The 27,253-nt window shown below is 39.5% G+C and overlaps 1 protein-coding gene and 1 long non-coding RNA gene across 4 annotated transcripts in view; one reads left to right on the plus strand and one right to left on the minus strand.

Annotated features, from left to right (window-relative positions):
- Positions 1–23,855, plus strand: part of CASP8 (caspase 8) — a 38,754-nt gene extending 14,899 nt beyond the window's left edge. For 2 of the 3 annotated variants that reach the window (XM_072617272.1, XM_072617273.1), the window contains exons 2-9: positions 7,591–7,913; positions 15,400–15,505; positions 16,521–16,656; positions 16,753–16,803; positions 18,060–18,115; positions 20,587–20,728; positions 22,527–23,028; positions 23,579–23,855. In XM_072617272.1, coding sequence (XP_072473373.1) covers positions 7,615–7,913; positions 15,400–15,505; positions 16,521–16,656; positions 16,753–16,803; positions 18,060–18,115; positions 20,587–20,728; positions 22,527–23,028; positions 23,579–23,714 — 1,428 coding nt within the window. In that variant the 5' untranslated portion in view covers positions 7,591–7,614 and the 3' untranslated portion in view covers positions 23,715–23,855. Of the gene's footprint in view, positions 1–6,305; positions 6,327–7,590; positions 7,914–15,399; positions 15,506–16,520; positions 16,657–16,752; positions 16,804–18,059; positions 18,116–20,586; positions 20,729–22,526; positions 23,029–23,578 lie in introns of those variants that run through there. The other variant, XM_072617274.1, reaches the window with a different exon arrangement.
- On the minus strand, positions 11,568–21,994 carry LOC140509610 (uncharacterized). Its single transcript, XR_011968840.1, has 3 exons — positions 21,322–21,994; positions 20,823–20,977; positions 11,568–12,115 (listed from the first exon to the last, which is right to left on the minus strand). It is a non-coding gene; the product is annotated as an uncharacterized lncRNA (long non-coding RNA).
- Positions 23,856–27,253: the final 3,398 nt, after the last annotated feature.

Here is a 27,253-nt window from a genome sequence, read left to right on the forward strand (position 1 = left end):
ATTTTGCTCTCAAAATTCTCCTATCTCTTTTGAACCACTCAGGAATAGTGTGTTGTGGTTGTATGTTCTCCTCATATTCCACTCTGTCCTCTGTCTCCTACCAAGTGTTGGATCGTTTTCCTTTATCTTGTAGTATTTATTCATAGATGACAGAACTTATTTACTAGCTCTGAAAACACATTTCCTTCTGTCATTACTACTTTTCCTGTTGACTTATCTTTCTATATTTCAGGTTCTTTGAGTTGCCTTTTTCATTGCGTCTTTGGTACTTTCAGTCTTTTTTCCTTCTTAGTTTCCTTATCACTCACTTTCTGACTCCTTCCCTTCTGATTGTGATTTCCTTGGGAGCTAAATCTCAAAATGTCCTCAGTTTCCTCTCACATCTGACAATGCATAGTTCACCAACTTAGGTCTCTGGCCTATTTTGACTTTTGGGTAGTCAGAACTGGTCCTAGCTGAATGCTGTGCTCTTCCCTTAGACTTGGTAGAGTGTTACAGAGCTCCCACCCACACAGTTTCCTCTTCTGGTGACCTGTCTCATTCCCTGTGTTCTTCAGTTCTCTCATCCAGCACCAGCAATTCAGAACCTGCTTTTCCAGGAACTAATGCTCCTGGGTGTCTTGGCAGGCTTTTATTTTTGACGGGCTGTTGCCAAGTTTGCTATTGTGACTCAGGCAAATTTTGAAGCCTGGAGTTAGGGTTTCTGCTACATTGTAAAAGGAGGAGGGACCAGGAAATAGCGGTGGTTGGGTTTTTTTTGTAAGCTTGCGTCATGTTCACAGCCTGGCTGTCAGTAGCTGGGAGTTCAGTGGAGTACTGAATGATTTCAGGATGATAAGGATCATTTCCTGGGTTTGTTTTCATTTTTTTAACCTTTTAGATTCTTGATGCCCCATTCCTAGGCCATGGAGATAGTAGAAGTTGCTTTATCTTTGGTACTTAATTTCTGGTTTTGAGAGGTTTGAGAAGTCATGGGAATCAGAGAAAATGTCAAATCTGCTATCTTATTGCTCACATGACCCTGAATTATCACCAGTGACTTCTTAATCACCAGATCTAATGGCTTTTTCTCAATTATCAGCCTGTTTGACATTTCTGTAGCTTTTGACTCTGCAGATCACTCTCTGCAGTGTCAAAGAGGAAAGGAGAGAGGAAAAACCAAGAGAATATGATGCCCCTGAAGGTAACAAAGGAGCAAACAACCCCTAGATGAGGAGATGGTCAAAAGTATTAAAAGCTATGGAGAGATCCAGGAGGATGAGAAATCAGAAAAATAATTTGATTTGGTGATTTGGTCATATATGTGACTTAAAGTACATGCTAAATTAGAACCAGGAAATTTATACCTATGGGCAAGCACCATGAAAGGCATCATTATTTGTCCATAGGGTAGAATAGTCACTACCCTGAGGGGAGAAGGGACAGAAACCCTAGGGTATCATGAGGCTAGTGCTGGGGAGTCCCACACTTGGGGAAAATGCCTCTAGGGAGAAGAAGTATGCTATCTGTTAGCTTCTTATTTTAACTAAAATTTTAAAATAACTATAACTAGATGCTAGTGGCAGGTGTTTCTTGACATTCACCCTCCTACAAATTTAATGATGGAGGTGTGGTGGGGGGGAGATGGAGGATGGGGGGTGGGAGTGCAGTGGTAACTCTTGGAACAAATATATAAGATGCTTTTAGGAAGAACCTCTCCTCCCCTACACCCTGTCTTCCTTCAAAAAACAACTCTCAAAGTACCATGACACAATATTAGAATTAGAAGGGACCTTAAAGAATCATTCAGCCCAATTCTTTTATTTTTGGAGGGAGGAAACTAAGGCCCCCAGAGAAGGAAGTGACTTGTCAAAGGTCACAGAGGAAGGCTCTTTCAATTCTTACTAAAATTGAGACTGAGCTACTGTGGAATCAAATATAGCCCAAATCTCAAAAAGCTGGAAAGAACCTTAGAAACTCTCTTGTTCAGGAATAGGGAACCTGCAGCCTCGAGATTACATGTGGCCATCTAGGTCTTCCAGTTTGGATTCAGTCAAAGGGCCTCCCTTGATGACCTAGAGAGCCACACGTGGCCTGGAGGTTGGTCAAAGGTTCCCCACCCCTGTTCTTGTTCAACCCCCTTGTTTTACTTATGAAGAAAGGGAAGCACAGAGGGGAAATAATTTACTTGATATGACTGAGGTTTTTTTTGTGTTCATCCTTCATTGCTGTAGAAGACCATGCCATCAGAGAAATGATGACATGACTTGCACTTGACTTTGTTTTCAGTGAGGGAGGGCTGTGCAGGTCACCAGCCTCGCTTCTCCTCCAGAGTCATCTGAATCCAGTGACATGATATTCCCCAGGATAAATGGAGATGACCCAGGATGCACTGGAAGACCTTGGGCCCTTTAGGCCAAGGTCTATGCAGGCACTTACTTAGGGTGAGGCAACGCCCATTCATTGAATAGGCCTGTAAGTAACAGAGTAAGGAGTAGAGTCCAATTCAACTCTCTTTTAGTGTGCTGACATTTATAGGGTCCTTCTGTAAAGTCATCCAGTGTACAAAACAGTACCTATCAAGTGTAGGAGAATGTTATTTTCTCTATGAGGAAAGAAATGCTTAAAACACAGATGACTCAAGTATGCACTAATATTCTTTTTGTGTGTGTGTGTATGTGTGTGAGAGAGACAATCAGGGTTAAGTGACTTGTCCAGAGTCACTCAGTTAGTGAGTGTCAAGCATCTGAGGTCAAATTTGAACTCAGGTCCTCTTGACTTCAGGGCCCATGCTGTATCCACTATGCCACCTAACTGCCCCATGCTCCATATATGCATACAAAAGGCTCAAATGAACCAACTCTCTTTCTCTTCCTTGCTATGGAAGGAGGCAAGAACTGCTTTAAGATTCTAGGTGTGGAAAGAGATTCTCTCCATGAGCCTTCTGAAGCTTTCTTTTTTTGTTGTTATGCGGAGATAGGTCAAAAGGCAATAGTCAGAGAATACCTACATCTGCTTAGAAATAGAGAGAAAAGGCTTCTCTATATTAGGAGTTTCTGGAAGCAGTGTCATGAAGCCAACATTTGGATAAGGACTGGGAACTCTCTAGCCAGGCGTCTTTCTGACATGCCTCTCACTTAATCAGTAAACATGATGCATCTCACTAGCTGAAATATCAGTATCTTGAGTGCCTGACTATTTCAGTTTGGTATTTCTATTCTCAACTCAGTTAACAGGTACCTGACAAAAGCTTGGTGATTGATTGAAAAAACACTTGGAAATATAACCATTATTCAATGATAACTGCTATGGATTACTGTGGTTTGAATAACCTTATCTTTCACACAGTAATTCCATTTGGATCTGATTATTTTAAAATTTCTTAGGAAAAAACTAGAAGCAAACAGAATAGTTCCAGAAAGAAAATTTTTATAAAAAAAGTAAAATAAAGTATCAGAGACAAAACTGATAAGTGTGACTATGCAAAGATAAAATTATTTTGTATTATAAAAAGAAATTGATCAGTAATTAAAAAACAAAAAAAAATTGAAACTTCTAGGAAATACATCAGATAAAGGTTTGAAATCTAGAATCAGAAAATTATATATATGTCAATGCTCCTAATCCTGCCAATACAATCAATCTTCCCTTGTAACAAAAATGTTCCAGCAGCTCAATACATCACATTGGTCATGTTGTAAAATATAGGCCTCATTTTGTACCTGTAGCTAGTCAATAGTTTCTCTTCTGAGAAGCAAGAGGCATACTTTATCTTCAACCCTCTGAAACTGTAATAAGCTTCATTGAACAAATCATTTTCAAAAGAGGAAATACAAAAATTTTATGACCACATGATGAGATGTTCAATTTCCCTTAATAATCAGAGAAATACATTTTTAACATTGATTTTTAAAATATTGTGTTCTAAATTCTATTCCTTTCTCTAGTCACTCCCCCACCCACTGAGAAAGTGAGCAATAGGATGTGAATTATACATGGGAAGTCATATAAAAACATATTTCTATATTTACTACATTACAAAAAAGGGCAAGAAAAATAAAGAAAGTGAAAAACTATATCTTCAATCTGCACTCAGAAATCATCAGTTTTCTCTCTGGATGTGGATAGCACTTTTCATCATGAGTCTTTTGGAATTGTTGTGGATCATTGTATTTATCAGATTAGCTAAGTCTTTCACATTTAATTATTCTTACAACATTGCTGTACGACATTCCAATTCTGCTCACTTCATTTTTCATCAGTTCACATTAGTCATCCCGACTAATTTGTTTCCAACTAATTTTTAATCTATGCTTCCAAAGCCCTTTATTGAATGTAATTTTTATTATGTTATGGAACAAAAAGAGTATTTTAATATTTCTGCTTTTCTGTGTGTGTTTGTGAGAATTTTATGTCCTAACACTTGTTTTGTGAAGGTACCATATACAGCTGAGTAAAAAGGCATACCCCTTCTATTTCCATTCAATTTTCTCCAGAAGTCTATCATATCTAACTTTTCTGAAACTCTATTCATCTTTTTAATGTTTTTCTTATTTATTTTATGGTTAGATTTTTCTAGTTCTGAGAGGGGGTAACTTGAGGTTCCCCACTAACATACTTTTATGGAGTTGCCATAGCTTCCAAGGCCCACAGCTGGTGTTGCCAACATTCTTCCAACCTTGTCTTTGGCTAGGAAAGTGTCTCATCCCATCCTTTTGTTGGCTCTGCTGCTACAGAATTTGTTTTATTTTGAAGTTGTTTGGAAGAGAATGTTAGGAGAGTCTGGCTGGAATGCTCCCTCTATGCTACCATCTTGGCTCTGCCATAGAAATAAGTGTTAACATGACTATTAACAATAAATCACCGTCAATATAATAAGCATAATGTTTATAATGATTGGTATGGTTATAATTGTTAATATAATTATAATTATAGTTATAACTATAATAATAAAGTAATTAAAGTAATAATTTAAATATTTTATTGATAACTTTTGTTTTTTACATCACCAGGATTTCTCCAAATAGCTCTTCTCCTCCCCCATCCCAGGGAATCATCTTAAAGAAAAATAGTCATTTTTAAAGAGAGAGGCGAAAAAAAGAAAAAAGGAGATGAGACACAAAAAAATTCAGAAAAATCAACCAACTTTGAGCAAGCCTAGATGAGGAACACTCAGTGAAAATATTCCCTTTCCCAGGGCAGATTAACACTTTCCTGTATGCACATTCTAGTCTTATAGAGTTGCCTGGGACATTGAAAGGTGAAATAATTTGTCCAGGGTCCCAGACCAGTATGTGTCAAGGGCCTACCTTGAACTCAAGTCTTCCCAACTGTCAGGTCAGTTCTCTAGCCATTATACCACACTGCCTCTCATGTTACAAAACCACTTAGATTATCGGGGAAGAATGAAAAAGTTGGCTTTAAACCCAATCTGGCACACAGTAGGAGCTTAAGAAATACTTGCTTGCCTAATTGATTAAGGGAATTAATTATGGTATAATTATGGTTGAATTAATTCAGCTTGAATTAGTTATAGTATATTAATATAATGAAATATTTGGTTACATAAAATGGCAAATATATAAAACAGAATGGAAAAAAGAAAGACCTATGGGAAATGATAGAAAATAAACTGAATAGAATCAGAACATTAACTAAAATTGTACTTTTTTAGAAAGGAAAAAAAGTCAAAAGTTTTAAATCAATTTGAAAACGTGCCCAAAGCAAACCTATTGTTTTTTTTTTTTTTGCCTCTTATTTGTTCCTTTGTTTCTTTGGAGTTTGTTAAAGACTTGTAAGTGATATCTCACTAATTTAATTTGGTCATTTGTATTTATTGAGAAGTATTACATTAGAGGTACAGATGTTAAAAAAAGGGGGGAGTGGAAAGTTGAATGTGTGCTATGTGCTATAACTGAATGAAAGAATGAAAATGGGTCTGGTGTGTGTGTGTGTGTGTGTGTGTGTGTGTGTGTGTGTGTGTGTGTGTGAAAACTTCTGACACTAGATGCTGAAAACCCTTGGGGCCCTCAAGAAGAGTTCAAAGTGAGTTAAGGCAGTCAGAGGGAAGGTTTTGGAGGCTTGTGTGTGTTATTTTTCTTAAAACAATTATGTATAAGGAGGAAGGCATTCCTGAATGAGTCTAGAAAAGCCTTGGAGAAATGTTGATTTTGCTGAACGAAGAAAAAGTCCTATTTTAAATTCAGGATGTTACATCACACAGGAAGTTACTGGTTAGACTGTACTTCAGCCATTCAATTAATCTGCATTTTTTGTGCTGCTTGGAGGTGCTCAACCCTTTCTCTGAACTGTTGCATTTATGAGAAAGCCTGGACTTATTTCTTGGGGTAAGATACTGTTGGGTGAAGCTTTTTTCTTCTGACTTCTCAGGATGGGGGCAAACACCCTCATCCCTGGTGGTGGTGGTGGTGGAGGGGGTAAAGGGATGGCATTAACTTCACTTTCAATCAAACATATATGAATTGTTAGAAAAACTGGAAATCTATTCAATTTGAACTTAGGTTGCTTTGGAAAGGGAGCTGGAAAGTTCAGATCTTTGATTTACAACTCACTATGTTGCTACAGGACTTTGTGCAAATATCCACTTGGTTTAATCTTCTTCACTTCAGAACTCTTGAGCTCAAGCAATTCATCAGCCTCAGTTATCTCCAATAGCAAGGATTATAAGTATGTACTACTATGGCTGGCTATTTATAGGTTTCTAAAAGGTTTGAGCAAAGTATGTTTTTACAGGCTTAGATGCAATCCTGATAAAAGTTTGCATGATTCATGTACGTTGGATTCTTGTGAGGTGTGGATGATCTGATCATAGATCAACGAGTGAAGACATTTTTCAGTAATCTTTTCTAACTTGCAGTTATGGACATAACATTGCAGGCATCCTGGACATTATAGTTCTACTAATAGCAACTCATATTTACATTGAATTTTAAGGTTTTCAAAACATTTTACATACAATATATCATTTGATCCTCCTAACAACACTGTGAAATATTCTTGTCCGCATTTCACAGATGAGGAAACTTGGGCTCAGAGGTCTTGCAAGATGGTTGGCTCAAGATCACACAGCTAGTAAATGGATTTGAACCCAGGTCTTCTGAATACAAGTGCTTACTTTGCCCTACTATGATTTGCCCCATTAAGATGACATTAACTTTTAAAAGACATGATCCTTACCCCCTAGGTATTTAAAGTCTAGTTGAGGGGAAAAGGTGAAACAGTTAAGTAATCGTGTAAAGTCCTTTCTGAGATTGGGCCAAAAAGAAGTGTCCTAGGAAAACAAAGAAGATGAATGTGCATCAGAATGATTTGGGAATGCCTAGGTCAATATTAATTTCATTCATCTGCCTAACATTTATCAAGCAATAACTATGTGCCAGAAATAACTATGTGTTTATGTGCTCTGGGATATTCAAAGATGCTGCTGATCCTCGTGGCTGTAGTTGGGAAGAGTATCTTAAAGTTCGTTATATTTAAGAAAGTATAGACTTTGAATATTGTGAGAAATACCCTCCCTGAAAGACACTTTAGGTTCTATGCAGCTAAGAGTTTATCAGCCTCATCAACTAAATGAAAGGTTTCTTTTTTCAGGCTAGAACTCATTTTCTGATAGTCATGGACTTCCACACAGTTCTGTACAACATTGCAGAAGAAATAGACAGTCAAGATCTGGCTGGTCTGAAATTCCTCTGCTTGGATCATATCCCATTGAAGAAACAGGAATTTATCAAGGATGCTGTGGGACTCTTCAAGGTACTTGAGGAAAAGGGTTTGTTGGAGGAGAACGATCTGTCCTTCTTGAAGGAACTGCTGTACCATGTAAACCGAATAGATCTCCTCCAACATGCCCTGGACACTAGCAAACTGGAGGTGAAGTGTCAGATCCAAACCAAAGCCCAGATTTCCTCCTACAGGTTGGTGGCACCTTAACATTATGATTTTTGAAATGAGTGTTATTTGGATGCATTTTTTTTTGATAGATGGGTTTAACTTTGTACATAGGCAAAACAGATGACTACTTCAAATGCCAAAGGTATATGTAAAACCTTGGCAAACATTAATGTGCTGTGCTAGTGATGATGATGTGAGGATCTCAGGGGCATGTGAAAACCTCCCACTCCCTCCTCCCTGGTCCCTGAAGAAAAGGATTGCTCCCCACCTGTTCTCAAATGCCTCAAATTCTTTTAAGGGAAGGTAAAGACTTTCTTTTTAAAAATTCAAATGTATTTTACTTTCAGTTCTGAATTTTTTCCCTCCTACCTCCCTTTCACCCACCCAATGAGACAGTAAGAAAAAACAAAATCTGTTACAAATATGAATAGTTAAGCAAAACAAATTCCTGCATTATCCATGTTAGAAAAGAAAAAAAGGACTTTTGAATTCATCAGCTCTCTCTCTGGAGCAAATGTGATTAGTTTTATTATGTTGATCAGAGTTCCAAAGCTTTTCATTTCACAATTAGAAATATAGTGCTTGAAATCCAAACACCCCCGAGAGAAGTGAGGCATTGACAAATTTACACCAAAGTATATTTGATTGTGATATTTGTTCTTAGTAAGTTTGAATTACATCTGATAGGGAGATAAATATTTTCTCCTAGAGATTATGACTGCAGTCATGTTGACTGGTACCAGGTGTGACAAATGATTTGGTCTCTTGATTTGGGGATTTCTTTGTATAAAGGTTATGCAAAAGGTACTTTGGGGTAATGGACAGAAAGCTAGCCTTGGAGTCAGGAAGACCTGATACATAGCTACTTCTATAGGACCCTGGATAAGACCCTTCATCTCCATTCCTCAACTACCTCTCAACTTAACTTAAAGCAACGGTTCTGTATGTTTGTAGAGGAAAGCTCTCACAAGAGAACTCAAATTAAAAGAAATTTCCATGCAGACAACAAAACTGCATTTTGGTAGCCCTTTCAGTTAACAAGGCATATGTGAAAAATTAGATCCCATTCACTTATGTACCTACTGAATCAAGTCGGCTAAAATGAATAATATTTCTTTAGGTCATTTCAAAGACACTGGAGGTAAGAGTGTTCTTGTTTTTATTTTTCTTTCCTTTCTGCACCCATTCACAGAAGTATTAAACACATAAGAAACATTTTGTTAAATGGTTGTAAATGATTGCACATAGTGCTGTAAACTTCATTTTATGATTTTTTTCCAATTTATTCATTTTTAGTTTTCAACATTCACTTCCATAAGTTTTAAATTTTCTTTGCCTTCCTCCCCACTCCCTCCCCAAGATGTTATGCCACCTGTTATGGGCTCTACACATACATTCCTATTAAACACATTTTTTACATTAGTCATTATAATTTGTTTTTTAAGTATTGAATGTCTATATATGTAAAAATGCCTACACATGATTTAAGGCAATAAACACTATTTTAAATGTGAATATGTATTTTTTAAGGCAATTAGGGTTAAGTGACTTGCTAGTAAATGTCAGAGGCTAGATTTGAACTCAAGTCCTCCTGATTCAAGGGATAGTGCTTTATCCACTGTACCACCTAGCTGCCAAACATGTATTTTTTTATGTACCTATCCATAGGATATTCAGGTTTAAAATCACACTAATGCTTTTGGACACATAGATTGCACATTTCTTGGTATGAGTGCTGCTTGGGATATTTTTGTATGAATAGGTCCTTTTTAAAAAATTTCCTGTCAATAACATATTATTAGGGTATAGTCCTAGGAGCAGAATCAGGAAGTGAAAGAGTCTGAACACTTTCATGGTCCTTCCTGGGTAGATCTACACTGCTCTCCATGAGCAGTGAAACAGTATGTCTGGTTTAGTTACCAGGATCACAGGAGATAAATGCTAGGTAGACTTTCAATGAGCAGATTCCATCTCCTTAAGAACATTAGGTACCTGCTCTAAAATTTCTTATCTTAGACCAGCGGTGGGGAACCTGCAGCCTCAAGGCCATATGTGGCCCTCTGGGTCCTCAAGGGTGGCCCTTTGATTGAATCCAAATAAAAGGATTTGTTCTGTGAAGTTTGGATTCTGTCAAAGGCCCTGCTTGAGGACCTAGAAGGCCACATGTGGCTTTGAGGCCACAGGTTCACCACTCCTGATCTAGTATCCAAACTTAATAAAAGGATTTGTTCTGTAAAACTTGGACTCAGTCAAAAGGCCACACCCAAGGCCTAGGAGGCCACATGAGACCTCAAGGCCACAAGTTCCCCACACCTGATCTAGTATATTATTAATGTTTTCAGAATAATATCTGATCCACCCTACATGACTGGTATTAATTGTATCTGAACATTAGTGCATAAAAATACCAAACATAGTTTCTATATTTTCTGCTATTAACTCTAAATTTTTCTAAAAATTTGACTTCCCTATCACCCCTGCTGTTAGACATGAGAATATCATAGATTTATAACTGAGATATCTGCTAGTCTAATGTTTCATTTTATAGATAAGGAAACTGAGGCCCAGTGATAGTAAATGACTTTCCCAAGGTTATCCAGGTAATAAGTAGCAGAACCAAGATTTGAACCCATGCCCTATAATTATAAGACCTGTGCCGTATATCATGTTGCCTTGGGGGTGGAGCGGGGAAGCAAATGAAGTCTGTTCTCTCATTTCTGTGATCTGATTTTTGGGGAGCTTATGCATGAAAAATCAATAAGATTTTAATCTTGTTCAGGAGCCCTCAGCTGAGACAAAGTCATGACAATTCAAACAGCCAGTCTGAAAATGGCAGTCATAGGGGTGGAGTGTGTGCCTCAAAAGCCAGCTGTGCTGGCTGCTTCCCATCTCAGAGTATCCATGCTTGAAATAACCCACTCAGACTCCAGATCATAGGCTGATCTGATTTTCTCCCTGATCTCTTCTTTCACATTCTGTTTCTCTCAAGGATCTCTTCTCTCTTTTTACTTCAGGCAAGTGAAAAAAACAGGCTGTCTTTTCAAACCAGAACAGTCTCACTTCTCTCAGATGCTGGTGCAGACAAGTATAATTTTCTGATCTCCAATGGCCAGCCAGAGTAGTAACAAAGTATAATGACTGGTAAAGGGTAACTGAGGCTTTGCCCAGATGTTGACATCCTGGGAAGCTGAGATTCCTAATCCTCCAGAGGATTATACTTCCCTGCCTGATAATTCCTCTCCCTTACCAGGCACCAGGCAGCCATTCTCGAGGGTTACCCAGACATCACAGCCCTGCCCAACAACAAGGGTAGGGCAGATTACATTTCTTCACTGCACGATGAGTCACCCATCCAGGGTCCCCACATGGGACATCTGGGTTCAACAGCAAAGTAGACTTGGGGCTGGTGGCACTGGCTATCACAGGCACCCTCTTTCAACATGTTGAGTGTGTTTTTTAAGACAATAACAAAACTCAATTAATAAGCATTTGTCCAGTACCTGTTATGTGCTAACCACTGTACGAAACTCTGGGAGGTGGATACCAAGACAAAAATAAAGCAGCCACTGTCTTTAAGGAGTTTATAGTGTACTGGGGGGTGGGCAGGGGTAGAGAAGAGGATACAACAGCATGTCTATTTTTAAGACTATTGCAATAATGTAGGTGAAAAGAGATCAGGGACTGAAATGAGGATGGTTTTAGAGGGAAGAAGAGGGTTTGATAGAAGAAATGTTGAAGAGGAAGAAATAACAAGTCTAGGCAACTGATTGGATATAGGGGAAGTGAGAATGAGTCAGAGTGAAAACGAAATAGTCTACACCCTGACAAGTAAAGGTGAAACAGGAAAAGATAAAAGTTAGACATAAGAACTCAAAAAGCACATCAATCTACAACAATTTAGTTTGAAGACAAATGGGTGCTCCATTATTCACGATGCTTTAATAATTATGGCAGTGATGATGAAAGAGCAATTAAGAAAATGTGAAATAATACATTTCCCTGCCTTCTTATAGTCGAATAGTAGTCTCCTTGATATGATTTTTTAAAAAAATCTCTTCTAAAGTAGTTAATTTTTCATTTAAAGTTGGCACTTTGTGGTAAGTTTCATACCTTGAACAAAAGTGTTTGTCAGTTACAGTGTGGTTTCTTCACAATTCATATCCCAAAATTTACTAAGAGCAGGTGTTGATGGTAGACAAAGGCTCTCAGGCCCTCAAGTCAATGACTGGAAGAAAACAAAAAAAGGAAAGTAACATCAAAAAGAGGGAAATTAAAGGTACTGAAGAAGCTAATTTCTCAGATCACTATCTTACTGTGAGCCAGTTCTGTTTTCCTATCCCGATCTGTAATTTATTTTTATGATTTTCATGATTTTTAGCACAATGCCTGGCACATATTAAGTACTTAATTAATACTCTTTCATTCTCTTAAGAAGAGCCAGCCTAATTTGGGGTTGAGTAGCAGTAGAATTTGGCTTGTTTAAACATTAAATAAAATTTGAAAATCAGATTATAGATATTTAGAGATAAAGAGAGTTCCAAGTGCAAGGAATTTATTAGTTAAGCCTGATTAAGGAACAGGAGCCTCAGAATTTAGAGGTTAGAATTTGGAGGAGGTGTTCCTAAAGCTTGGCTTTAGGTCCTAAGCTTGGCTCTCTAAATTGTTTGAATTGTGGCTAAGGCCTAACACCATGAATGTAAGACATCAGGTAACATTTTGCAGGCTTCACAAATACATGCCTCAGGCTTCTTAATTTCCAAAATGTGGAGACAAGTCAAAATGTAAACATATGGTACTAGTAATCAGTCATTTAGGCAACAAGAATTTATTAAGGTCCTGTGATGAATCAGTCATTGTGCTAGGCAGTGGAGATACAAATACAGAAAATATGAATCGATCCCTAACCTCAGGGATTTCCTGGGAGCTTACTTGCTCCTGATTTACAACTACTTTTTCAAAAAGAGGGTGATTTTATCTCTGTAGGTACTTCTACTAAGGAAGATGGCAGTCCCAGATACACCTGAGGGAAGAGGGTTGCTATAGAGCTAGGGGCCAGTCTTATGGTAAAGAGCATCCTTAAATTTATCTGGGCTGGTCCTCAAATGACAGTCCATTGCTGGCCCCATACTTCACCTGAACTTGAAACTTTTCTAGCTTTGTAGGGTTCATCGGAGCTTTTCATGGTCTTTAAGACGGCAGGGTCAAGATATAGCCAATATGAGAATTGTTTTGCTTGACAATCCTTATTTGTTCCTTATTTGACAATCCATACCAGGGGGTATGGTTTTTTTATTTTCTTTGAGTGTGTTTTTTTTAATGGTGGGGTGAGAGGGGAAGAATGTTAACTGAAAAAGTAAAATAAAATAGGTTGCAAACCTTTAAACACAAAAGGTCCCATGGTCACTTCATATCTGTAGGAGGCTTTGGAGGAGGACTTTCATGGAAGAAGGGTCAATACATCATCATACTCACCACTGACATTTTTTGTCATTCAACAGGTACATACTATATGCTAACCACTGGGGATACAAAGGCAAAAACATGGTGTTCTTGCCTTCACAGAGCTCACCTGATGTGAAGAGCTCACATTCTAGATCATGTAGTGCTTTAACAATTATAAAGAATTATACCTCCAGTCAATCAGTCAACATTTTGTAAGCACCTACTATGTGCCAGTCACTGTGTTAAGCAGAGACCTCAAAGAGCTTATGATTGAGCCTTACAACAAGCCAGTAAAGTAAAGACTTGTATCATTATCCTATGGATGAGGAAAGTGAGGTAACAGAGAAGTTAAATGACTTACAAATGGTCAAACACTATCAGTGGTGAGATTTGAACCCTTGCCTTTAACCTCATGTTCAATACTTCTGTAAGAATCAGGGAATACCTTGAAGACTGAGAGTTATGCCCTCTCATGAAGCATTTTTTGGCTAATAGGAATTACATGATCAGGATGTAGAAAACAGAAACATACTCCAGGATGCCATGGATGCCTACAGTTTAATATGAATGAATGAATGAATGAATGAATGGCATATGAATGAATAATTTCATTAATTAGTGATAGTAATAAATAATATATAATAAATGTATAAATAATAATTCATTATAAATGAATGGCAAATGAATGAAAAAGAGAATGAATATATGAATAAATGACCAAATAAATGAATGAACAAATAAATAAATGAATGAATGAATCTCCCAATTTAGTGTTAAAGTGTTGCCCAGTCACAGCATCATAGGATTGGAAATGGAGGAGACCTCCTCATTTTATAGATTCGGAAACTGGGTCCCAGAAAGCTTAAATGGCCTATACAAGTTTATAGAGGGAGTAAGTAGGAGAGCTGGGATTTAAATTCAGGTCCCCTGACCTTCTCTTTCCATTAAATCATACTGCCCTTTGGTCTGACTGTATAGTCCCATGAAATATCTATAGGCACTCCATGATGCAATGTAAGACATTTTCAAGACAGATATTGTGGGGATTTATTTTGAGTAATTTTGCATATTTGTTATAAGGAATTTGTTTCTCCCTTATTCCATTTCCTCCTTCCCCCCCGCCCCCCCTCCCAATCCATGGTACAGGTGGAAGGAAAGTGAGGAGAATGGTTAGGGATAAAGTAACTGTAACAGCAAGTACCTTGGCCAGCACAGTAAGGCCTGCTGCACAGGTTCTTAGATCTGCTTTTCTAAGGAAAACAACCTTAAAAGGGGTAAACAATCTTACTTTAATCAAGCACATATATCATTCACTTAGTGTGGGGTAAAAAGTCAGCACCCTGAACTTCAGAGAAAATACAAACAGAAATTACAAACAGAAAGACCAGACAGGGCTTCCAACTGTCCAACCATAGACAATACATACATTATTACAGAGAGAGAAACACTAACATCTGGGTTTTCAAAGCTGAGGGACTTCTTAGCAGATACCCAGAGTCTTATTTGGCTTAATCGTGCAAACACTCTTCCAGTGATTTGAGCCCCCAGAGCAAAACCTCATCTCAGAGTATATATACACTTTTTAGAGCCGGAGGGTCCTGACCCAGTGCCTCATTAGAAATTAACAAAAGATATGGACCTTCCTACAAAACAAGCCTCTCCTAATCAACCTTCCCTTAATACCCCCTCTTGAGGCCTAGTTAATGGGAGGGGAAGATTTTTAGCTCCCATTACAGTAACAAAAAGAGGTAGAGAAGAAAAGTCATTGAATCATTTTTTAAAATGAAGAAGAGAAAACAAGAAAGCTTCGAAAGAAGCACAGACAAACAGGACAATGTTGATAGTTGCAGGTTGAACCTATTGATTCTTAAAAGACTAGCAAGCTGTTTGTAAAAGAAAGCTACAATATTCTGTACAATCTTTTTTTCTGTTCTACTATGTATATAGAAATGTCCCTTTTGTTTGCTCTTTGTTAAATCCAGATTGTTTTAAAAAAGAAAAAGATGGTAGGAACTTATAAAATACTTTAAGGAAACATTTTGAAATGTTTCTTAATTTCCCACCCAGGGTCCTGCTTTTTAATCTTTCAGAAGATGTGGCAAAATTTGAATTGAAATCTATCAAATTTATGTTGAGTCACAAGATTCCCAAGTGCAAACTAGAAGATAATATGGTAAGACTTGGTATTGCTGTGCTTTGTGAACCAGAGTGCTTTCTGAGAATGGGTTGGGGTAGAGAGGATTGAAGACAAGAGGAGAAGACAGTCTTCCACCATCTAATTCTCAGGCAGATTTGACTGGGACGAGTGGTATCAGGTGGTGGGACCTTTATGGTACAGTAGGATCTTGGCTGTGGTCAGGAGTACAAAAAAGTTATCTGGGTTCCATGTTTGGAGATGAGAAAAAGGGGAGTCTCCAAAGGGCTGGAACAATTGATCTGCCATGGATATTTCTCAGTTCTCAGTTCTCTGTGACTATAATATCATAGATTTAGAGCAGGAAGGACCATAAAAGACCAAATAGTCCAGCCCTTGAGGCTGCAGTTTCCCCAAACTGGATCTAGTCCAACTTGCTCATTTTGTAATTCAGGAAATGCTGAGAGAGTTTTAAGTGGCTGGTCCATGGTCACATAGCTGGGGTCAGATTAGGGCACTCAAACACAAGGTTTCCTGGCTATCCATCTAGCACTGTATCTACACATGCCATATTGCTTTTCTTCTGGCCTCTAGTTTAATCAGATACTAGGATGAGCCATAGGTTTGGAGAATTAGCAATGGACTAGAGGGACAGAGTCAGCCATGTCATGACTATATCCAGGTCTGATGCCATTGTCTCAGCCCTGGACTTTACTTATCCCATAGAACTGAAATCTCTGAGCTGATTCATGATAGAGATGCTAAAGAATATGTGGAGTCTGAGATGAACCCTCTCCATTTGTCATTATCTTTACAGGCCAGAACATGCCCAGCAAATAGGGGACAGGTTGTCTAAAGACTCTTTAAAAACTTTTAAAGATAAAGGATCTTTGGCCAATCCAAATGACGGGAGGGGATGATTGCTTTTTTAAAAAAGTGTCCTTGATTCTGAGAATGTAGAAAGAAGAAAAAATGTTACTATCTGAAGAACATGTAGCTCACAGTCTGGTCTTTTCAGCTGCTGTTTCCTTGATTGTCCTCTCCTTTCCAATAGACCTTGATTGATATTTTCATTGAGATGGAGAAACGGGGAATTCTAGGAGAAGGAAACCTGGATGACTTGAAGAAAGTTTGTGATGTCATTGATAAGAACCTGCTAAAGAAAATCGAAGACTATGAATCAAGCAGAGGTGGAAAGTCTTGTTTCTTATTTGTCAAAATTTGCTCATGATTTGACATCATTATTGTTACAAAGGCCTCTAACCAAATGTTGATTTTTGTTTTAGATCTAGTGGAAAGAAGCACAGAAAGAGTTCCAGTGATGGAAATCCAGAATGGTAATAAATAAAGATAAGTTTGGGGGACACCTATATTTTACTTATTTTTACCTGTTCTCCTTCTTTTTGCTGTTCAATTCAATACAACTGGCATTTTTATGCCAACTATTCCAAGTATTGGGAACACAATGATCAAATAAGACAGTTCCTGCCCTCAAGTACCTTGTAGTCTATTGTGAAGAAACAACATGTATAAACAATATGTATGTAATATATATGCAAAGTAATTTCTGATGGGAGGTTAAAGGTCTAATTCCACCTCAAAGGTTCACATGGACTATTTGTGACTGACCTATAGTAGAGATTCCAAGTTCATATGGGTCTGATCAGCCACTGTTGGAGACATTGTAACTTGACTGTCATGTAGTTTTTTTGGTCCTCTTTGAGAATGAAGGACAACAACCAATCAACAGGTCTGATACAAAGGCAACTTGTCAATAATCGAACCAAGTTCTTAGATCCTAACAGAAGAGTAGGCAAGAGTAGACTAGGAACACAGCAGGAATGAGGCTGATATGGATGGGTAGAAGGGAGGAGGGGGTGTTGGTCTCTATGGCAGCCTACAGCTCCCAAGCAAAGAGACACCACACAGATCCCAGGACAGTAGATCATCATACTCTAAATAAAAGCCAAGGTAATGTTAAATCTGATCATAAATCAGCAGCAAGTATTCATTAAGTGCATGACACATATGTGCTAAGTACTAGGGATATGAAGGCAAAAATCAAATAGTACTTGCCTTCAAGAAGTTGATGTTATATTGGGAGAATTGGGGAGAATACCGTGTATAAGTAGATACACACAAAATATATGCAGAATAAATACAAAGAAATTGGGAGGGCATAAGCAGATTAGGTTGGGGAATCAGAAAAGGCATCAGGTCGAAATTAGTGCTTAAGCTGAGTTTTGAAGGAAACAAGGGATTCTAAAAGTCAAGAGATGAGAAGAGAGAGCATCCCAGGACTGCCTGTCCAAAGGTTCAGAGGTAGGAGATCCTGTGTTGTGGGTAAAGAACAGAAGTCAGGCTAGTTTTGCTGGAGAAAAGGGTATGTGAGAGGTAATAGCATTTAAGACCTAAAAGGTAGATCAGAGCCAAGTTTTTAAGGGATTTACATGCTTGAACAGAGAGTTTCTATTTGATCTCAGAGGGCGTTTGCTCACCTCTTGTTTTGTCAGTTCAGGTTTTTGTATTTAAACCTAATACAATTCAGTTACACTTGACAGACATTCATTCTAACTTTCTTGCTTGCTTTTAGTTGAAGAAATGATGAGTGACCTTCAGGCAACCTCTGGAGATTTTCCAGGAGAAAAGGTATATGAGACTTCCTTTCTCATCCTTCCCCATTCCCCTCGATATTGTATTCATTATTGTTTTCTATTTTTATAATTGTAGATGAGTAGAGAGAGAGAAACATAAAAAGGTTTTCTGTATATTGAGACCCGAGGCAGAGCTGTAGGATAGACAGAGAAAGCACCCCAGATTTTCTTCTCTTCCAACCCATAGTGAAGGAGTATCGAAGATGAGCTGTCAGGATAAGTTGTTGTTTTCCAGTCATTTTAGTTGTGTCCAACTCTTTGTGATTCCATGTGGGGTTTTCTTGACAAAGATACTGGAGTGGTTTGCCATTTCCTTTTCCAGATCATTTTACATATAAGAAAACTGAGGCAAACCAGGATAAGTGAATTGCCCAGGGTGACCCAGCTAGGAAGTGTCTAAGGGTTTTCCTGACTTCAGCCTCAGTCCTCTACCCACTGTCCCACCTTGTTTCCCCTATCAGGGATTAATGGCAGGGCCCTAAAGCAAAGCTTTCCACCTCTCCCCATGGCATGCCTGACTGTAATAGTCGGTTCTTCAGATCCTTCAAGGACCCCCAAATTCTGCTGCTGTGGTTTCTGGAAGGATCCAGAATTCTTGCTTAGCCAGGTAGTCCCTTCATCCTCTTAGTAAGCAGGAAGCAATTATTTTCTTTTATATACAAATTAAATACCAACTGTCCCTTTTGAGCATCCAGAGTCCAGAACTCAGCATGCAAAGCACCCTTTTGAACAGATAAATAGGAGCAATAGGGCCACCTCTCTCAGTCCTAGCATTTGACAGGACAGGATCTGAGTTCCATGCCACAGGGCCATCCTGCCTGAGAAGATCTCCTTAGCCAGCATGAGATGTCCCAGGAAGCATTGTCTCTGGAAAGTCCTTGTGTTATAGGCAGGGGTGTTTGGTAAATGTTTAACACCAGCTCTCTGGAGGGAAAAACAATGTTCACTTGGCACACTTTTAAAGTTTAACCTACATTATTCACATTTAGTCCATCACTTTTAGAAGTCTAGTCAATCAGTAAAACAGGAAATCAAGCCCTGATTTGTAACATTTGCCAGTTTCCAAGGTGTACAGGCCCACACTGACAGTTGGTTCAGCTGGCTTCATTCACACCTCTGAGAAGGAGAACGCATTGTCAGTAGCTATTGACTTGGAGGCATAGGAGGTGGGTTCTAACTATATAAGACTTTTTTGGCAAGCAAGTACACTGTAGATAGTGGTCAACAGTCTCAGTTTCATCATCTTAAAAAAAAACCCCAACTTTTCTACTTACTTCCCATAGTTGTTTTTCAGGTAGAGATCATGTCTGAGAAGCAACGTGGCATGGTGTACGGGCCTTAGAATTAGGAAAATCTCACTTCAAGTCTTGTCTCTATCTAACATTATAGCTTGCAGATGAGTTACTGATTTTATTCCGTGAAGGACGCAACCACAGAATGATAAAATTGTAGGTTTGGACCAACCTCCCACCCCCCCCAAAACAAACAAACCGACCCAGATGCATACACATGCACACACACATATACACATACATATATATTGTCAACCTGAAAGTTTGGTTACATGAGGCAAACAGGCTAGGTGATAGGTAAATCCATGTTGTTTATTCCCTTAAAGCTAGAAGATACATGCTGTATGGAGCCAAAACATAAGTTCTGACTGTCTGATACAAGAATGACCAGGCTTAGATATGTTTTAGAACAAATCCCAACTTAGCATATCTGTGTCACTCAAATTTATGATCCTTATATATGATTAACCATATTATGAGAAAGGAATTTTCTTAATTGAATAGATGATAAATACAATAAGAGAGTTGACAAAGTACAAATTGAAATGATGACCCAGGATATTTGTGTTTTCTTTACCATTAACATGCCATAACATAGCATATGTCCATAAATATTAAGATATGGAAAAAATTCCATTATTGAAAATAGTGTCTCCAGTTAAGGGCCTTGTAAACAGAGGAAAGAATGCTCTTAAGTCAGCCCCATCTGGCCTTGCTGATATAGGAAGAGATATTCTCTGAGTTTACTGAGAACAAAGAAGCTGTTAGGTCCAAACTCTTCTTCTGGTTGATTAATTCACACCCTGGCCCTTATTGAGGTCCAAAAATGATATTAAATGATTATCAATACATACATAATATTTACATTTAACATATAGCTAAAAGTGCCCTGATCTGTCCAGTGCTCAGTGCATATAAGGGATTATTGTTAGATGTACAAAGATAGCAATGAGAGAGAGGAAATAGAAAAAGTGAGAGGAATGGCACTGGGAGCATTTTGGGGGAAGAGTGTGGGATATGTAGCAGTATGGGTGAGAAAAGGCATATTGGAGGGAGAAAGGCCTTTGGGGGCCATCTAGTTCAGCCTCTTTGTTTTACAAATGAGGTTCTGAATGAACTATTTGGACTGGGGCTCACAGAATGAGAAGTTTGTTTTGTATCTTCATTTTTTCAGGATCAGGACAAAGTTTACAAAATGACCAGCAAGCCTCGGGGATACTGCTTGATCATCAACAACTTTGACTTCCAAAGAGCACGGAAGGAAAAGCCTGAGCACCAGAACATACGGGACAGGAAAGGGACTGATATAGATGCAGGTACAACAGAATCAGAGGCACCTGAGGGCAGGAAGCTTTGCTGGGAAACCTTCAGTGGTTAGGGCTGGGAGGACTTCTATGCTGGACTGCTTACCACTCCTCAGGCTCCATATGGATTCTTCTTCTAAGTCATAGTCACCAACCACAAGTGTCCTTGGTCCAAAGCTGTGTCCCCAAGTCCTCTTCTTTTTCACTCTGTAATTTCTTATTTGGTGATTTTATCTGCTCCCACAGGTTCAAGTATTATCGCTATGAAGATGATTACCAGATTAAGATAGCTATTCCTTATTTCTCTCTGAACTCTAGTTCCTCTTTATCATCTGCCTTTTGTCTAGCACTTGATGTCCCATGGGCATCTCAAACTCAACGTATCCAAAACAAAACTCATGGTCATCTTCCCCTCTCACACCCTTTCCTCTTCTGAACTGGAACCACCTCCATCTTCCCAATCACCCAGACTTACATCCTTGTGTCAACCTCAACACCTCTCTCCCTTTCACCCCGCATAGCTAAATCAAAAATAGCAAAATCCTTCCTTTTAACAGGAGCCCTTTGCCCTTCCCCAGATACTGTATCTTCCTTTCTAACATTACCTTCTATCTCTTATATGTATGTAGTATTTGCATGCTGTCTCCCCCATTAGAATATATAGTCTTTGAGGTCAGGAGCCCTGTTTTTGTTTTTGTCTTTTTCTTTGGTGTATCCCAACCACTCAGCATTAGCACCCAACAGAGGCAAAACGTCTTCAGTGCTCACTGTGTGCTGGGTATTGTGCTGAGCACTGGGGGTACACAAAGAGGCAAAAAGCAGCCCCTTCGCTCGGGCTCCCAATCTCACAGGAAAGATAGTAAGCAGACAGATATGTAGAAATAAGAAATAATTAACAGAGGGAAGGCAACATGGGAAAGGCTTTCTATGGAAGGCAGGATTTTAGTTGAGACTTCAAGGAAGCCAGCAGTCAGAGATGAGGAAGGAAAGCATTCTAGGCATGGGGGACAGCAGGAGAAAATGCCCTGAGCCAAGAGATGAGTGTCTTGTTAATGGAACAGCCCAGAGGCTGTTGCCACTGGATTGAACAGTACATTGTAGATGTAAGAAGAATGGAAAGATGGGTTGCTGTCTGTCCTTTGTTCTGGAAGAGGACCATGACATCACAGAGGTGATGCCATGACATGCAAATGAATGGAATTAAGTGAGGAAGGATTGTGCAAACTCACCAGCCTCACTTTGTTCTACAGAACCATCTGGGTCCAGTGGCCAGAGATAGATCAGAACAACTGGTGATGGCCCAGAGGAATAACCCTAATATTTTATCACATGGTCTTGCAGACTAGGGGCAGCTAAGTGGCACAATGGATAGAGCGCTGGGCCTAGAATCAGGAAGACTCCTCTTTCTGAGTTCAAATCTGGCCTCAGAAACTTACTAGCTGTGTGACCCTGGACAAGACACTTAACCGCCTTGCCTCAGTTTCCTCACCTGTAAAATGAGCTGGAGAAGGAAATGGCAAACTATTCCAGTATCTGGACCAAGAAAACACCAAATGGCATCATGAAAAATTGGACGTGATTGAAAACTACTAAACAGCAACAAAGGAACTTGCAGAATGTGTTTTATGGTAGATCATCATCCTCCCTTTTATCCATCTGGATTCTGGGGCAATGATGCATCTGCTAAACCCAAGTAACAGTAGCTTGAAGAAGCCATGTAGTGGAATGTGATTTGTAGCTTTTGTTTTCAAATTCTTTTTTGCCTCCACTCTTATTTCACTGAGGTGTTTTCCTCTGTTTCCCTTCTTAGAGGCTCTGAAAAACACCTTCAAGGAGCTTCATTTTGAAACTATACATTTGCAAGATCGCACAGCAAAGCAAATACGTGAGGACCTACAGAACTTCCGGGACAAGACCCATAAAGGCCAAGATTGCTTTGTTTGCTGCCTCCTGTCTCATGGGGATAGAGGCACCATCTACGGCATCGATGGGGAGGAGGTGGCCATCAGGGATCTGACATCATATTTCTTTAGTTCCAATTGTCCGTCCCTTGCTGGTAAACCCAAAGTATTCTTTATTCAAGCTTGTCAAGGCAAGACTATCCAGAGTGGGATCACCGTTGATACAGATTCACAGCAGCAAGGAGCATCTCTGGAAATAGATACATTTCTTCAGAGTGAATGCATTGCAGATGAGGCCGACTTTTTGATTGGGATGGCGACTGTGGAGAATTATATCTCTTACCGACACCCAAAGGAGGGAACCTGGTACATACAGTCCCTTTGCAAGAATCTGAAGGAAAAATGTCCACGGTAATTATGAACTTCTCAAACCCTTCTTCCTGCTCTTCTTGGCCTGACCTTAGCACTCACCTCTAAATACCTGCCTACCCAAACCTGCAATCCTGATATCCTCAGGCATTGAGAAAATGCTTCATGTTCATGGTGGACATATAGAACCTTTCCTCCTTGATTATGCCACCCTTTCCATGTGCTTTCTTTTGAGGAATTGAAACTATTTTGTAAACAGTTCTTTCAGGCAACTCTATGATGTCCAATGTCCTTTTCCTCATCACACAGATAGAGAAATTGAGGTTGGAGTCAGTCCAAGACTTAGTGGATGGTTAGAGTATTGTAAAGAAACAAAAATTCTAATATATAACATTCCAACCCACTCTTCCTCAGGGTACCCTTACTGAGGGAGGGGTAAAGCAGTTTGACCACTAGCTTACATGACTATGTGAACCCACTGACCTTACTGACCATGTTAGAACCATGGCATTATGAATAGGATTCCTTCCCCATTTTACCACAGTATATATTCATCCTTTGGTTAATTCCTTTGTGATATTCTGTTTTTCAGAGGAGTGCCTATTCTCGACATTCTCACAGAAGTAAACTCTGAAGTGAGCCAAAAAATGGACCAGAACAACAAAGGGAAGCAGATGCCACAACCTAAATACACCCTTAGGAAAAAACTTGTCTTTCCCATTAACTAGAATTGCTGGCACTACTTTAAATTGTATATATGTTAACACTAAAGTTAAAACCTATTTATTTGGTGTAAAATTTTCCTCTCCACTGAGTGAGATGAGGAGATTGTGAAGACTTTTTATAATAAAAATATGGGGAATACCGGATTTTCTTTTCTTTTTTTAAAAATTTATTTATTTAACTTTTAACATTCATTTTCACAAAATTTTGGGTTCCAAATTTTCTCCCCATTTCTCCCCTTCCCCTCCCCAAAATGCTGAGCATTCTAATTGCCCCTATCACTGATCTGTCCTCTCTTCTAACATCCCTCCCTTCCGTTGTCCCCATCTTCAATTTTGTCCTGTAGGGCCAGATAACTTTCTATACCCCATTACCTGTGTTTCTTATTTCCTAGTAGTAAGAACAATACTCAACAGTTGTTCCTAAAACTTTGAGTTCCAACTTCTCTTCATCCCTCCCTCCCCACCCATTCCCTTTGGGAAGCAAGCAATTCAATATAGGCCATATCTCTGTAGTTTTGCAAATGACTTCCATAATAGTCATGTTGTGTAAGACTAACTATATTTCCCTCCATCCTATCCTGCCCCCCATTGCTTCTATTCTCTCTTTGGATCCTGTCCCTCCCCAAGGGTGTTGACCTCAAATTGCTCCCTCCTCCCACTGCCCTCCCCTCCATCATCCCCCCCACCCCTCCTATCCCCTTCTCCCCCACTTTCCTGTATTGTAAGATAGGTTTTCATACCAAAATGAGTGTGCATTTTATTCCTTCCTTTAGTCGAATGTGATGAGAGTAAGCTTCATGTTTTTCTCTCACCTCCCCTCTTTTTCCCTCCACTGAAAAGTCTTTTGCTTACCTCTTTTATGAGGGATAATTTGCCCCATTCCATTTCTCCCTTTCTCCTCCCAATATATTTCTCTCTCACTGCTTAATTTCATTTTTTTAAGATATGATCCCATCCTATTCAACTCACTCTGTGCTGTGTGTGTGTGTGTGTGTGTGTGATCCCACCAACTACCCAGATACTGAAAAGTTTCAAGAGTTACAAATATTGTCTTTTCATGTAGGAATGTAAACAGTTCAACTTTAGTAAGTCCCTTATGACTTCTCTTTACTGTTCACCTTTTCATGCTTCTCTTCATTCTTGTGTTTGAAGGTCAAATTTTCTTTTCAGCTCTGGTCTTTTCATCAAGAATGCTTGAAAGTCCTCTATTTCATTGAAAGACCATTTTTTCCCCTGAAGTATTATACTCAGTTTTGCTGGGTAGGTGATTCTTGGTTTTAGTCCTAGTTCCTTTGACTTCTGGGATATCCTATTCCACGCCCTTCAATCCCTTAATGTAGAAGCTGCTAGATCTTGTGTTATCCTGATTGTATTTCCACAATACTTGAATTGTTTCTTTCTAGCTGCTTGCAATATTTTCTCCTTGACCAGGGAACTCTGGAATTTGGCCACAATGTTCCTAGGAGTTTCTCTTTTTGGATCTCTTTCAGGAGGTGATCAGTGGATTCTTTCAATATTTATTTTGCCCTCTGGTTCTAGAATCTCAGGGCAGTTTTCCTTGATAATTTCATGAAAGATGATGTCTAGGCTCTTTTTTTGATCCTGGCTTTCAGGTAGTCCCATAATTTTTAAATTGTCTCTCCTGGATCTATTTGCCAGGTCAGTTGTTTTTCCAATGAGATATTTCACATTATCTTCCATTTTTTCATTCTTTTAGTTTTGTTTTGTGATTTCTTGGTTTCTCATAAAGTCATTAGCCTTCATCTGTTCCATTCTAATTTTGAAAGAACTATTTTCTTCATTGACCTTTTGGACCTCCTTTTCCATTTGGCTAATTTTGCTTTTGAAAGCATTCTTCTCCTCATTGGCTTTTTGAGCCTCTTTTGCTAATTGAGTTAGCCTATTTTTAAAGGTGTTATTTTCTGCAGCATTTTTTAGGGTCTCCTTTAGCAAGGTGTTGACCTGCTTTTCATGCTTTTCTTGCATCTCTCTCATCTCTTCCCAATTTTCCTCCACCTCTCTAACTTGATTTTCAAAATCCTTTTTGAGCTCTACCATGGCCTGAGCCCACTGAATATTTATTTTGGGTGTTTGGGATACAGAAGCCTTGAGTTTTATGTCTTTCCCTGATGGTAAGTATTGTTCTTCCTCATCTGAAAGGATGGGAGGAGATATCTGTTCACCAAGAAATTAGCCTTCTATGGTCTTACTTTTTTTCCCTTTTTTGGGCATTTTCCCAACCAGTTACTTGACTTTTGGGTCCTTTGTCAAGAGTACGGTATACTCTAGGAATCTGTAAGATCTCAGTTCCTCCAAGGTGGCACAATGAAGTGTGTACTGGTCTGGATGCAGAGAGGGATTTTTGTGCCCAGAATCTTAGCAGATACCTCTCCACAGCCACTTGGCCTCCAGTTCCCAAGTTAGCACTGGGGGCTGATTTTCAGATAAAGCTGGATGGGCAGGGCTGCCATTCCGTGTGAGGCAAAGACCAGCTCTCCCAGGGCCTCTACCCAGGGCTGAGGTAAGACTGAGCTCTTCAATGCCCCTAGGGGTTTTTACACTCCAACAATGGAGCTTCTGTATGGGCTGCTGTGCAGGCTCTGTGGCCGCTACCTGCTGCTGGAGCTATGGGAAAGCCCTTCTCCCTTCCTGGCCTGCTGATTAAACCCCTTCACTGACCTTTGGGGCCTGTGGGCTGAGGGATCTGAGGCCCCGCTACTGAGACTGGAGATTCCACCCCCGAGGTGTCCTCCTCCCAGAGTTTCCTCACATTGTACCAAGACAAGCCACTTGGCCAAGGCTGGGCTGGGCTCTCACTCGGCTCCGTGTCCAGCCCAACCAACGTTTTCCTGGGCCTTTCAGGTCACTGTGGGCTGGAAATCTCCTCCACTCTGTTGTTCTCCACTTCTGCTGCTCCAAAATTTGTTGAGAGTCCCTCTCTACAGGTATTTTATGGGCTGTGGGGAGGCCCCTGAGTAAGTGTGTCTTTCTAGTCCACCATCTTGGCTCTGCCCCCTGGATTTTCTAAATAAAATTTCTCTTCCATAAGGCCTCTATCCTTGGATACCTGAGTTTTCTGCTTTTCCCCCTCCCCTCTTTTCTAAAGCCACATCAGCAGTTAAGTTAGATATTAGATGAGGTAACTGTTGGGATAGGTGAAGATTTCCCGGGGGGTTTGTATAGTATTTCACGCTTAGATTGTGAGCCTGCCTCCAGCCAATGGAGAAGTGGGATAGTGGGGAGGTGGGATTCTCTGTGATAGGGTATAAAAATTGTGCCTCAATTTCTGTAAGTTGCCTCCCTCCATCAGGTTCTCTGACCTGGTGGAAGGACATCCCTTTCTCGAGAATTGTAATAAATCCTTTTCTTTCTGTTCTTATTGAGAAGCCTCTTTATTTAAGATTTTGAGTAAGGGTCTTTTTATCCCACACAGTTGGTGCTTTGGCCGGGAATGCCCTCTAGTAGCAACTCCTTCCCATTTGGATCAGGGACAGGCACCTGTCAGAAAGCTTTCTCTGATAGTCCCTGACCAAAGAGGGAGG

This window comes from Notamacropus eugenii, chromosome 6, assembly GCF_028372415.1.
Source record: "Notamacropus eugenii isolate mMacEug1 chromosome 6, mMacEug1.pri_v2, whole genome shotgun sequence".
NCBI lineage: Eukaryota > Metazoa > Chordata > Mammalia > Diprotodontia > Macropodidae > Notamacropus > Notamacropus eugenii.